The sequence below is a fragment of the Falco biarmicus genome, chromosome 5, assembly GCF_023638135.1.
Source record: "Falco biarmicus isolate bFalBia1 chromosome 5, bFalBia1.pri, whole genome shotgun sequence".
Classification (NCBI taxonomy): domain Eukaryota; kingdom Metazoa; phylum Chordata; class Aves; order Falconiformes; family Falconidae; genus Falco; species Falco biarmicus.
Genome location: NC_079292.1, coordinates 16,985,040 through 17,000,404, shown reverse-complemented (window position 1 = coordinate 17,000,404; position 15,365 = coordinate 16,985,040). Strand labels below are relative to the sequence as shown.

The window sequence follows — 15,365 nt, the reverse complement described above, 5'->3', positions numbered from 1 at the left end:
AGACAGTACAGAAGGAGGCAGCCCAAGAAAAGAGGCAAAAATATATTTGAAAAACATACACATGGGGAAAACAACTAACAGTTGATAAAAGCTTCAGCATTACAGGGTTAACTGCTATTTCTCTAAGCTTCACCGAAATGTACTGTAAACTAAAGTACACCCTCCATGAAACACTGCAGCCACAAACCACAATTCAACATGGCCATTTCTTTGTTTCTGTTCTATTTAATCACAAAAGTCCCAGAAGCACTTCCACATCTAAAAGAAAATCATGGGCCTTCCTCTTCCTTTATGTGCTTTTTAAGTCCTTTCTTTCAGTAATTTCTCTCTTGATTCCCCTTCTTGCTCCCTCCACATCCAGGAAATAATTGCATGTTAGTGTGTTGTCCTCCTGATATGCAGTATATGTGCTAGGATTGCTGTCTTGAGGGATAAACTACAGTACTCTACGGAAGCAGTGCCCCTCTCGCTAACCAGCACCCATGAAACACAGAAAAGATTATTTTGCACCATATTTTGTCATGGCAGGGTACAGGAAGAACGGATAAGTCTGTCAATACTGTGAGCACTACTGGGAACAAAACACTTCAAAAGGAAATTTTAGCTCCTGCACTATGAATATCAATGGCAGATTTTAAATGCCGCTCCCAGTCACACATGGAAGGCAAATGATTCTCTAAGATCACTGAGTGGGTGAAGTAATCCCACAAACAGCTGAGCTGTAATCCGTGCATCTCATATACTCATTTTTCTTTGGCACAGTAACACGTTCATTTGCCACAGACAGTCTGAGCTGGAATCATACAGCATTCATATGTAAATATTAAACAATTACTATTATTTCATGCAAACACCACATACCAAAGTTGCAGTACATAAAAACAATTTTTAAAAATTGCAACTGATTTACAAAAAAAATATTAAGATTAGCCATCTGAACAGACCTAACCCCCCGTTAATATCATTGCTGTTTTACCATTAACAATAAAAACATGCTGCCAAAATCTGTGTAATCTTGGATTCATTTGGAAAGATGAGGTCAGAACTGTAGCTCAGGGAAGTTCAAATGGAAAGGTTCATCACATCTGTAGCCTATAACTGAACAGACAGTTCAACGCAGTTTGTAAGCCGAAATGTCAAATGTCAAATTTCAATATGATTTTCAATCGTTAAAAAAAGATAGAGAAATAGTTTTGCAGAAATTTTAAACCATCCACAAGAGCTTCAAAAGAATGGCACAAATAGGCTGTATGATCAACATACATGAGTTTTAACAGAAGAAATTATTAATCTAAATAGCAGTAGTACACTGATATAAATGGGTTGCATTCTTAAAAAGAACTACTGGGTGTCTTCAAAGTTAGAAGAAACAGCTTTATAAATTATTTTTTTCTAAAAGCCCCAGTGGACCATCATATATAATTTGTCACAATTACTTGAAGATTAATAGCACTGAGTAGATGTAAACGGACATAATCTTTGGTTTTGAGCCTTCAGAAAACATAAATTATCAACAGAAATGGAAAATACATACTCTGTAGATACACAAATTGAATTCAGTGTCTTTGATATGTAAGATAAATGGAAATGGATGGCAATCAACAAACTGATATTCCAACTGATATAACCAACATGCTGATACTTCTAAGTTAAATTATTTTAACTAGATATGAATCAGTTAATGTGATAGAAAAGGCAGTGTGTATATAAAATCTATCACAACTGTTCTTTACATGTTTTTAGCTTTAAACACAATAAACATTACTATTGGTTTTAGTTTTGTGCAACGTGGCTGTGTATGATTTACTTTGGCTTGCTTTCTTTATTAGCCGCCAAAGTTCATTGCAATATTAAATTCAACTATTTCACTAAATAACTTGCATGCTGATATCACTGAGAATGTTATTTTATCCTGATTTAAAAGCCAAGACCATGATCAAATCTACTTTTTATTCCTGGCTAATTGTTCTTTTCCGTCACCACTCTAGGAGCAAATTGTTCTCACCCACAATTACACAGTCACTTTCTAAAAACAAAAAAACCAAAATATACTGAAATTGTTATATGCTACATCAACACTTTAAATTGTGTATTACCTGATCAAATAATACATGCATTATAGTCTCGAAACATAAAAATACACTTTTTATTTGGAAAATGAAAATATTTCCTTTTCTTTTTTATGCATTTGCATTTAATTAAAGTGTAGGCTAGAAAAGAGTCAGTCCATAACATTCTCCTGCTTGAGAAACACTGAAGTAAAACTGTGCCAAGAAGCAAAAATGATTCTTGGGATCTTGCCTAGTTGTAGCAGAAGAGGTTTTTTTCTCATGAAAACACTACCAAGATGTTTTAACACTCTATATGATAAAGTGGCTGAGTAAGACTTAGGATGCAGGTAATTCCTAACAAATCGAGTACACTTTCACAGCTAATTGAAAGTGTACTTTCACAGAACCTGTAACACTGGTCATAAGGGCTTTTATTTTTCCTGCCCACTTCTCTGCTTAGTGAAGCATAAAACTGCATTAAGGAAAAGATTACTGACCTGAAGCTATTGCAAAATGTTGTCACAAAGGGAATTAATCGCTGGTCACATGTACTTCATGCATATTATGAGGAAGGACTAAGATGCTTTTCTACAACCAGAAGGACCCTGTTTTGGCAGTAGAATCAAGTACCTATTATTTGTCCTAAAACTTGAATGCCACATTAATACCTTGGACCATGATTGGATTTTTTTTTTTTTTTTTTTTTTGGTCTGTAAGCTACTTGTTGGAGGCCAGTAACTAGTGGTACACCCTAGGGGCCAATACTGGGTCCAGTCCTGTTTAACATCTTCATTAACGACCTGGACGATGAGATAAGAATGCAATCTCACCAAGTTTGCAGATGACGCTGAACTGGGAGCAGTGGCTGATATACCCAAGGGTCATTCTGCCTTCCAGAGGAACCTTGATGGGCTTGCAGGAACCACATGAAGTTTAACAAGGGGAAGTGCAAATTCCTGCACCTGGGGAGGAACAACCCCAGGCACCAGTACATGCTAGGGGTAGCCCAGCTGGGAAGCAGCTTGGCAGAAAAGGACCTGGGGGTCCTGGTGGACCACAGGTTGAATGGGAGCCAGCAATGGGCCCTTGCCACAAAGAAGGTGGATGGTATCCTGAGCTGCATTAGGAGGAGTGCTGCCAGGAGGTTGAGGGAGGTGATCATTCCCTGCTACTTGGCACTAGTGAGGCCATACCTGGACTACCATGTCCAGTTCTGGGCTCCCCAGTACAAGAGAGACATGGACATACTGGGTAAGAGTCCAACAGAGGGCAAAAAGAGAATTAAGGGACTGCAGCATATTTCCCATTAGGAAAGGCAGAGAAAGCTGCAACCATTCAGGTGGAGAAGGCTCAGGGAGCTCTTACCAAGGTATATCAATACACAAAGGGCAGGTGCAAAGAAGGTGGAGCCAGGCTCTTTCAGTAGAGCCCAGTATAGAGGAGATAAGGGCAACAGGCACAAGCTGAAACACAGGAGGTGCCACCTAAATGTCAGGGAACACTCTTTTGCTATCAGGGTGACCGAGTACAGGTTGCCCAGGGAGGTTGTGGAGTCTCCAACCTTGGGACATACTCAAAAGCCATCTGGACATGGTCCTGTGCAACTTGCCCTAGGTGGCTCTGCTTGAGCAGAAGAGTTGAATCAGGTGACCTCCAGAGGTCCCTGCCAATCTCAACCATTCTGTGAGTCTGTGATAATTATGTCAGTAAAGTTGGATTCTGGCATTCTGATATATTTAAGCACATGTTTGCATTCCAATCTTATTTGTCACACATAATATAAACCATTCCGTGGCATTCTAGCAGTGTTCAGTCATATGGATATCGCTGCACCTGGAAAATTTAATGAAGAGGGGCCGCACTCAGAAGTAGTTTTACAGATCTCATACTCACATTGCTTCATTATGACTGGACATATAGAGAAGAACATTGGCATTAAATTGGGACAATAGCAAAGCATAGAGTGAAGGCACAGTTCTAAAATGTGAACTAAATCAGAACTAAAATGTAACAAATACATGTAATACTGATACTTCTAAAGCTAGGCCAGTGAAGACAATAGCAACCTTGAAGATTCAAATGTAATACAAATACACACCACTTCTGCAAAATATTTACTACTATTTGGTCCTGAACTTTATGCTTCACTGATGAAAAATCGATCTAAAAAATTAAACAATTCATATTTAATTCAGTACTAAAAATAGGCAGTATGTAAAAACACATATCATTATGCAAATCTCTAGTAAATGTATGAAGTTCTATGTAAACACTGAATCAATGATCTGAAAATACAGAAATATCTGTGTATTAAATATATTAAAATTCTAGACAGCTGACTAAAAATACTTAAATATAGAGGAGACGTGTCTACAGTATTTATGAAGCTGAGGTAAGTCTTGAACTGCTGAAATATATGACATGAACGTTATGCATACAGAAAATTGTCAGACTTGAGTATTTTTTTCCGTTTAAGATCTATGAAATCCTAAAGTTGCCAAAGATAGTTCTTTTTCTAATTAATTGTCTACTGATACATCAAGGTATAAACAATATGCAATCTACCATGTTAGTTTTAGTATAAGAATCCTTAAGTGATCTAAACTACAGGCTGGGGAATCTCTAGATCTTTGACTAAAACCATTATTTTTCTTAGTTTCTGTCTAAAGTTCAAGTTTAAGAAGTTTTAACAAAAATTACTAGAAAATAGTTTTAACAGTCTATCTACCAAGTGTGTCCAAAAAAAGCTGGAAAGCCAACATGCAAATCTTTAATAAGAAAGATTTCCATTTTTGGAGAAGACTTTTTCATGCCTTCTTTAAATTTGTTGATAAAAAAGCCAGGAAAAGCTTTTTTTTCCCCTTTGGATAATTTGCTACAGCTACACTGCAGCTATTTGTTGTACATTTCATAATACATGTTTATTACCCAAACACTTTGAAAAATCAATCACCATTATTTCTATGCAGCATGCTTGGAAGTGGTTACAGTACCAGGAATTCAGGAGTTCAGAACTTTCTCCAGTTTTTCACTTTCTTATTAGGATTTTGTTCTTCTTACATTAAATTATCAGAAGTTTTAATACTAGTTTCATTAAGATCATTAATTCATCACAGTAATTTAAGACTAGACCTAATAAAGGCTCCAGGCACCTGCAAGCTGGGCATTGCAGCATGTTTTAGGTGTTGGTACCCAGGGTAGATTCAACAACCAAGATCTGAGCAGAGACTATAAAATATACATGACACATAAGCACATCAGAAGGTCAATTTAAAGCAACTCACACACCTAACAGGCAGCTGCCTAGAACCAGCTCTGCTGAGCTCTCCAGAACTTCTTTGCCTCAGTCAGGAAGGCAGATACAGGCCTCCAGCTACCTGGGAACTACAGCCTGCGTCTCACTCAGGGGACAGAACAGTGTATTTGGGAGACCCAAGTTCAGATCTCTACTCAGCCTCACAAGGCACAACTGCTCACCTTCTGGATCCCAAACAGATCTCTTTAAGTGGGAGGCCGGTGCTTAGTGTCAGGGCCCTGGGGTCACCAGCAGGCTCTGCAATGTTTTCCTTCCTCAGAGGTTTATCTAGCAGAGTCCGAGACCAGCTCATATATGGTATAGCAGTTTAACCCTGGATAAGGCTGTTGCAAAAACAGTTCATTGTGCGACAGAGCTGGAGAAGCCTCCTTAGGGGTTTCCCCACTCGGCTCAGGAGCTGCCCTTAAGCTTATGCCCTTGCCCTTGGTCTTTGCTTGAACCACACTTTAGGCATGTCTGTGTCCAACTATGTGTCTGGCTGACACTGACTCTCACTCACAGATCACTTCCAGATTTGATCTTGGAGATGTCTCTTCACTACAGGGCTGGCTGGCAGTCCTCGGTGGGGGGCTCATCCTGGTTACTCTCACTAGACTCACTCTGCTCTTCTTGCTTAGGTTCTGTGGGATTGTGTCCCTTGTCAGTGGGGGGGCACTACCCCTGCCTGCCCTTCTAGCACCCTTGGCTGCCACCTTGCCTTCCCTTGCAGAGCAGCCCTTCTGCTTCCTCACACCCAGCTCCGCAGGTCATGCAGTTCTTGGACAAAAAAGAAAAACTATGTCCTTGATCACCATCATCATCATCATGAATGATCATGAATCATCATTTTAGGTCTAAAAAGGAGATGCCTATCAGATTAGACATCTCCAGGATTATACAGAAGGCGCACAGGGTATTTTGTATTGCAATTTCAGACATGAGGGCCTAAAATCTGACTAAATCATGTTTTAAGTGCCCATATACTTTTAAAAATCTTTCTTTGTACTGCTGATAAACGGTTACATGTAAAGCAAAGATACAGAGGCAACGGTGATCCTGACTGAGGTGCCACGGCTAGTCTTAAGCCACTGCCTAAGGACTGGGGAGCCATGAGGTAGTCCTTCACACCTGAAGTCACATGAGCAGTATTGAAGGCAATAGCAATGAGCAGTGTGATTGTATTTTTAAGTGCAGAGTAGCTGTTTCAGGTATGGCCCCAAACACACCATACTAGCATGGTCGCACAATGTCCATTTTAGAAGGTAAATTGACTGAAATGTGTGTGCTAGGGAATTGGGCTGCTAAGGGAGAAGAAACAACGCAGTACCTTCGACACTGACATGTGCTCTAGGGACACAGTGACCACCTCAACAACTCTAAGAGTTCATGAGTATGGAAGTGAACTGGTCTGCACCACTTGTTCCAGGGATGACAAGAGTCTCTCTAGAGCAAATACAAGCCTGTAACTGAGTTTACGTTCTCCTTCCACAGTAGTCATATACTGCCTGTTTAGATTACCTAGGGAGCCTAAGACACCTCACCACTGTCTAAATCTAGTAGACTATAGCAAAGCCTTAGCGGACAATTCTCTTTCAGTGCCACTGATTTTATAATGATATACCACAGCTGAATTCATTTGAGTTGCTCATATTTTTTTACTCATGTAGCTGAATAGAGCAAGTCCTATTCTGGGATAAAACTTTTATCCTAGATAGTCTTAAAGTAAACTACCTCCTTGTCTAACTTTTTTAAAATAAATAAATTTGAAATAAAATTTTGAAAGTTATTATCTTACTTGCATCACTCCATAATGAACTGTTCTGAGTTAGTAGCATCCATGTTTGGCTAACCTGAGCACATCTTGCCCGATCAACTAAATTTACATAACGGAAAACCTACATCAGTAAAACAGACATACATAATATTAAAAGCTATTCAATAAGAAGCACTTCTATATTAAATGATACATATTCACCTACCCTAAACAACAAGGGCTATTTTCAAATTAAATACTTCTTTCTGAGGAGTTTAAACATACCTTTTATAGCAGTCAATATTTTTTGTCAATTAATTTATGTCCATAATTACTCTCATTAACAGCCTTAAAAAGTACGAAAGAATGGCTTTGCTTAAAAGCTAAATTCAAGCTATGATGGAGAATGACAGGGATGTTTCAAAACTGAAGATTTTTTCATGGACTATCAGCAGTTTCATTTTACTTATACAAAACAACACTTGTTAAAACACCTCTCCTAAATCTATTTGAGACAATATAGTTTGGACTAATGCTTTGTAGATTAAATATAGTACCTGTAAATTCAACTTTATATGACCTATGAAGAGGTTTTGTAGTTTTTGCCTCAGAGGTCTATATAAGTATAATTTGGTAAATATATCTACACATCTTTAATCCCAGAATATTAAAGTCAATGTCTTGTATTATGGTAGAACCATATAAAAGCTATACTGACAGTTCATTTTATACAGTTAAAATTCTAAAATATACTGCTACCACTAAGCAACGTTTTGAAAAATTAAATTACAGCATTCCGAAAAGGTCTTGCCCTGGTAAATAATCTTAGATACAGTAATCTCAGGCCATAGGAGTAAGAGACTGAATGAAGATAACATTTGGCAAGCTTCTCTCACCTGCCCTTTTTCAGACCAAGTCTCAAACTGTATTTCTGCCAACAGAATGTTAATGTTTCATCTTAGAAGAAACTTGGTAAAATGAAATGAGGGAAAATATGGTAAAATTTAATGGTTTTGCTGCAGAAGCCAATACATGTTATATTATAACCATCTGAAAATACAAGATGCATTTAAGACTCAAGGACAAAGAGCATATGCAGAATTTTATATAAAACAGCTGGATTATTTACATACTAAAAACTCCCATATCTGTAATCATTTGCAAAACTGAATTACTACATCATATGCTGAAATATAAATATCTGATATGAAACACGACACTCAAAATGTGCAGTTATAAGTATGAAAAAGAAATCAGCTGAAAGGAACATAGCTAATAAAATCCTACATCACTTTTCGTAAAGTAACTTTTATATAAGGAAAACTTTATGCTTGCAATGTAATTACTTTCATAACTGTACAAGAATACATCGATGGTAACCAGTTTAAAGCTGGTATGGTAATTGGCCGATAGCAAAAATACAAAAAGAACTTTCTATTTTTATCCCATAATCTGTCACTGAAGAGAAATTTTTCTTATTGGTATACATTCTCAAAGAGCTTACCACTTAAGATATGCACCTGAATAGTAAGATGTCAGAGTGAAAACGTAGCAAAAATGCCAGTGTGTTTTATAGAAGAGTATTTCTGTATTAGTTACACAACTTCCCATACAATACTGCATACAATAAAACCTGGTTTTCATTATAGCAGCATATGAAGTATGATTTGAAATATGCTCCAGAAAAAAGAATCCATACTCTGTACAGAGTTCACAACTATACAGGCACAAGAGAAATATTGAATCAAATAGAGGCTTTGAGACTCAAATGAGTGTTGTAGTCAGAAGCAATACACACAAACCTTTGTAAAAGTAAGGAAATAATTGCAATTTTTTTTTTCACTTCTGGTGTGAATCAACATAGATTAGTGAAGAAAAAGTGACTACCTGTGTAAGTATAGAGTGCGTGGATTACCAAAGTGCAGGTTATCTTGCTTATACTGAAATATGCTTTATAATAAATGAGTAATTAAAAAAATGTTAGAATCAAAAAGGAATGTTCTCATAAAAAATGTTTCACTAAAAGAAATATTCCTTCCTTAACAGAAACTCTTATTCTGACTTACATTCTGTGCAATTCTACTGAAATGAACAGGACTGAAAAACATACCTGCTAGAACCCATTTTTACCACAGAGATTAAGTTCAGTTAAAAGAAACAAGCAGAAATATCAGGAGTATTCTACCAAGATTTAAAAAGATTTTCTATAGAAACTATCCAAAGGCTATAATATCTTTAGCTAGAAAAGGACAAATCAGGTAGGAAAATCACTGATGATGTGTCTTTACAATTAGCACTTAACTACACAGGCAATATATTCGAGCAATTTGCCTGCTCCTCAGAATATGCCGCTGTCCCACAAGCTGTCTGTATTCACTTCATATAAACTACTTAAAACAATTTTTAAAATCAGGTTTCCTGGCTTTATGTTTTTATACTTCAATCTTTGGAGCTTGCTATAGCCATACTCATTTTAAAGATAGTTAGGTGATTCAGAATGCAGTTGGGGACTTAGATTTTTTGAAGTACAGAAATGTGTAGGCCCTTTTCAGTAGCAAGTTCCTTCTGTACACCCCATCCCTTCAAAGACTTGCATTCAATAACTATAGTTGGATCCATCACAGGCTTCTTTAACCAAGAATCTGTTTAATTTGGATATGTGGATTATTTCCTTAGCTTCAAAACTCAATCTAATTTAAAACTCCAAGGAATTCTAATACACAGTTCACAAAATGTATTTGAATACATGAAACTATATGACTTTAGAATGAGAAAGAAAAGATTGATTGCATTATCATTCATTAATAGTGTTCAGTTTCATATTAGAAGAACAAAAGTAAGGTTTTTAATTTGTCACTGTCTTGCTAGTAACCTTTTGAATTTTCAGTTCTGAAAAGGTCTGCTAAAACATTTATTTCATGTTAGGTCAAGAACACTAGCCAGCTTTAAAACACAGCAATCATTTTCTGGCAGTAACACAACATTAGGGTACTGTGGTACCACTGACTTTTTTAGGAAACTGTAATTTACACAGCAAATGGTTTCCAGCTGGTTCAGAGGACACATCTTGTCCCAGCAGTAAATAAAAGCTGACAGATATTTTTTTGCACAGGAGCAGAACAGAAAGCTGCAATAAATGATAGCATACTAATAATGATGTTTACTAAATACTTTGGGATTTTGAAATGATCCACCACCAAGTATCATCTACAGTGCCAGAGACAATAAAGTCTTCTTATCATAAGTTCCAAAACTTTGAGGAGTCCAGGCATGCTTTGTTTTCCAGTCTGTGAATGCTCAGAGCGAACACAGATTTGGAGGAGACTGCTCCCAGTAACAATCTCCTGTTGAAAGAGATCATATCTACATACTGGACCCACCAAAAAGAGAGCATGAGGATTCAGAGAGGGAAAAAGGGAAGAAAGGAAGAGAGAAAGGAAGAAAGAGAGAGAGGACAGAAGAAAGGAAGGCAGGGAAGGGAAGGGAGGAAGGAAGCATGCTCTGCTTTTCTGCAGCAAACGATTAGGCACTCAGCTAGAGCAAAGCTCTGCTCTGTGCCAGTAAACAGAAGACCTCTTTCTGCACTTCCCGTACTGAATAAAATAGTGACAGCTCAAAAAAAAGAAACCAGGTGACAGCCACACAGATTGGCACTTCTCTGTGGATCAAGGGAGCTGCGTTCTTTTTAAACACAAAATAAAGGCATTTCAGTAGGCTTCCTGCTTTTCTGTAATAATTTTTGTTCCCTTTGCACTTTACACATAAATAAAGCCATTATTTTCTGGCTTTCCCCAAAGATTCACAGATCTAGCTTCCAGCCCACATATGTAATAGATTGCACAACTTAGCCCACATACACAAAAAATACTTGCAAAAATACTTTCAGCACAGCTGGCTTAGCCTGTTCTCTCTCATGCACCCTGAAGGAGACCTTCCAGAAGGTGCTCCCAGCCCTAGGTGCTTCGATGCACCCCTCCCCAAATCCCTGCACTGCTGCTGTTGTCTTTTTTTTGATCCCAGTCCTTAACCCTCCCTACTCCAGCATAACCCAAGAGCTCCCATTCCCTGTAGCCCAACTTCTCTTGCAATAGCTCCCTAAAAAAAATGAGGAACTGCTACACCCCCATGCATTGCAGCAACCACCGCATATACCCCACGACAGCTCAGTTTGCCTCACCACTGCACACAAAAACAGGAGGAGGGAGGTGGCAAACCCTGTCTAGCACACCAGCCAGTTAACACAAAAAAACCCCTGTTCCTGGCTTGGCTCCTGTCTTAACCTATATCCCAAACCTCACCATCTCAAAGTAATGTTATTCTGTTCATTCTGTTAAAGACAGAAGTTGGTGGGGGTTGGGTTATTTCTTTTTTTTTTGGGGGGGGGGGGGAGCGGGGAGGGCAAGGGGGAAACACAAGAAAAGAAGGGAGAAGACAGGCTGGGCAAAATTTTGGGAGGCTTCTTTCTCCTCACAGAGTGTATGAAAGGAAGAGCTGCTCCTATCTCCCCTTTACTCTCTGTGTGAAAACTTGACAGCTTATAGCTCTGAGGTCAGTGCAGCCCTCACCGCAGCAACAGGGGTATGAACCTCTTTGGTAAAGGCAAGATTTTAACTCACATCTCACCACAAATGGCGAAGGGACCAATTTTTTAATTATGCCTAAAAGGAAGGCACCAATATTTCCTCCTCTGATTGCACTTTGAAGAAAAACAACAGCTGCCTATGGACTCTCAGGCTAGAAAGGCAGAGACCTGTTTCATTACAGATCCCAGCAGTCTTAGCCTTGAGCCACGGCAGTTCAGCGAACACCCTACACCTGGCAAAATCAGACAGATCCACTCCTGCTTCACCCATTTCCCCACCACTTCTTCCCCATCTCCTCCTCTGTACCCAAAGAACTGTTCGTGCAGCCACACAATGAGCTGGATTAAGGAACTGATCCAACCGTCAACTGATTAAGTAAAAGAAAAAAATTGGAAGGGAGTTTTTCAGACAGATCTGTTCTCTGACGTGGTTCATACCCATCTTTGTAATGAACACAAAGAGAAGAATAGTGCTGGGGCAAGAAATGGTAAATGGGAATAACAGGAAGGTTGGGACAGCTTCCCTCTATAACTGTGGGTCCAAGATCCTCCACAAAACTTCAGGTTCTGAGGAACTTGAAAATCCAAATCTTGAGCTTTTTTGCACAGTTAAATGATACTGAACAATAATTTTAAGGATCTCTATTTAAGATCCAGGTGACACACTCCTACCTAAGCTCATTTTGCTTTTTTAAATCCTTTAGTGAACTGGAGCATAGGTTCCTCCCAGAAATAATATTATGTTACATATTAAAAGGTTTTTATTTTCCTGTGCTTTAAAGGGGGTGAAATATCAGGACACAACCATAAGAAAACAGGACTGAAAAAAAATTACATTTTAAAATTATTTACTACACACAAATAAAAATAGAAAACTACATTTTGTTCAGTTCAGTGAACAGGCAGATATTGCATATAGGAATATATGAAAAGGTGTACAGAAACTGGTTTGACATCTTATCTTTAGGACATAAATCCTGCTTAAGATACAGGATTTTTACATGTCTTTCTCTCTACCTGTGTGTTCAGTCACAAGAAAAGAACTGTGGCAAAAAAGACATATTCCTGAATGGGCATACTGCCAGTTACAGATCTTTTTAATTAATCAGCAGATTTGAAAATACTCAGAAAATCTTCTTGTTCTTTATTGTTTACTGAAAATCCAACAGATATTTATCACTCTGTAGTGAAAAACCCAACAAAGTCATCACAACAGAGTTTTGACTAACATTCCCCAACATATTCACCTTACCCTATTGTTTTCATTTTATAACCTCTTGAGTTTTTTCACTGCAGTGACATAATTAGTTGTGATTTCTTTTATGACAATTTCCTTGAGCTCCACCTTTTACATTTGGATTTTAGATATGCAAATTATATTTAAATACAGACAAACAAGAATAATTCCCCTTCCTACAATGACATATTTATATATGCATAAATATGGCTTGAAATGTGTGTGGATTATGGAATTTTCTTTTTTATTATTTTTTAGGTTACTATTTCCTATTCAAATCAGTAGAATTCTCACCTACTACTTCATTCTCCTTGTAAACACACATTAAAATGCACACTATGATGGGACCAAAGTCTAAACTGGCAAACTACCTTGCTTTTCAGTTCCAGACCTCAGAGTTGGAATTGCTTCTAGAAATGGAAGACATCAATGTTTTCTGCTAAGCCACTAAAATAGCACTTGACAGTGTATTTGATTTATATAGGCTATAAAATTAAGTTTATATATAAACAGAAGAGAAAATTTTATATTGTTTTTACAGCTGCTCTGTAGCCTTAATCAAAGAGCATGGCTACATACCTCAGAACAGCTGTCATTCTTTTTGATATGTTAGTATCCAGATGCTGGTTTTCATGTGCATAGTCTTTATGTACATGAGATTTGACTCTTTGTGACAGTGGCACATGTAACCATGAACATGATATGACCTCAAAAAAGGGCAACCTATGAGGATAGCTTAAAATGTCACTATATTTTGAGCTCATAGTTTGGATGTCAAAAGGAACAAGGCTCATAGATTAAGATAAAACAAACAAATTTCTCCCAAGCTACAAAAAAACCCCGAATGACACCGTCAATACTGTTTGTTAAACTAACAGAAAGATTACACTATTACTGGGTTTTTAATGAAGAAAGGATGCTACTACCGCCATCTGAATTCCTGAAAATACGAATAACTGTTTATTTAAAGGTATAACAAGTTGGATAGGTATGGACACAGGCAAGCTGTAATACTACCTTTTATATATATATATATATAAATATATACACATACTCTTATATAATACTATCTTTTATATATAATACCATTGCAGTGTATAATACTACCTTACTAGGAAAGAGAACATTAGGAGGTGGCACTGCAGATCAAATTTTAGTCATTCTGCTACTCATATAGTAAATTAATCTCTCTGTTTTAGTGGTGTTTACATTTGTAGTGGAAGAACATTCCTTTTTGAGTACACTGCTTTTGAAGAAGAGGTTGATACTAGAGATTCCTTCTTAACTTGTATCAATGTCTTAGTAATCAGAGATATGAGTACATGACTCCCAAATTCTTCAGGAGAGATACTACCACTGCTGCAAGAGGCCCATATTTGAATCATTTGATAGCAGAAGTTCTCTGGTTACTGAACAAGCCAGTACTAAGTAAATAGCACAGACTAAACCCCACTGATGAACCAAAGTCAAAATAAACCAGTCTCACATCCATGAAGACCACAAACACCACCAGTGGAATCCATACAGATAACATCAAGAAGAATCAAAGCATGCTGTACTTTTGGTGGGTAAGTTCTGTAAACTATGTACACAAATTAGCTTACAGATTTACGTTTCCTGTGATGTCAGTGGCATTATGCACATGCTTAAAATTAAGTATCTGCAATTGGGTTTTAGACTTCATTGGATAAAAATTGAACTTTGAGTTCACTATAGTCCTTAATATTTAAAAGGAAAACATACCATCTTTTTTCTGAAATACCAATTTAATGGGTTTGCAATGTTAAATTACTGGAAAAACATGATAGGACAAATTAAAGCTGAAAAATGAGAAGATAAAATTAAAACATTTTAGCGGTAGTTCCAATGTATCCCTCAAAGGCAATTATTTTCAGTAACCAACCTATAATTTAGCTAAACTGGCCTGTACAACTGAAGGTCCCACAACCAGTAGTTAATAATTCTGTTCTTTTTCTAAAATACTGTCACAAATCAATCGTCTTAGGTTTCTGTGTTGAACTACCTTCTCTTGTAGAAGTTAGCATATTAACAAGACTTCACTCTCTAAAGTTAGATTTTGCAAGGATACAAAAATACTGAGAAAAGCAACCTTTTAAACAAACACATTTAAATAAATTCAGTAAAAATGTTTGGAAAGAAATCTCTCCCTACCCACAGTACCCTTGCAGTAGATTCCTACCCTCTACTCTTGCTTTCTAGCTCTAGCAGTTTTTTCTGTCTTAGGGAGCTGCACAATATCCATAGTCATCTCTGTATTTTTAAGAAAATTAAACTGCTTTCTATCATATTTGGGGCTTGGTTTATGACCTTCTATTCACTGCAAACAAACCCCTTCCCTCAGGAGTTTCACTCTCTACCAATCCTACAGATTTCCTGATTTCTTGTTCTCCCTTTTTCTCTTTCAGTTTCAGCTCAGATAAGCTTCT

The 15,365-nt window shown here is 37.4% G+C and overlaps 1 protein-coding gene across 1 annotated transcript in view; it reads right to left on the bottom strand.

The window, feature by feature from the left end:
• The window catches only part of FBXL13 (F-box and leucine rich repeat protein 13), a 95,425-nt gene that overhangs the window by 62,879 nt on the left and 17,181 nt on the right, over nt 1–15,365 (bottom strand). The window contains 3 exon segments of the mRNA XM_056339691.1: nt 4,079–4,214; nt 7,146–7,241; nt 13,770–13,777. Of these exon segments, the coding sequence (XP_056195666.1) occupies nt 4,079–4,214; nt 7,146–7,241; nt 13,770–13,777 (240 nt within the window).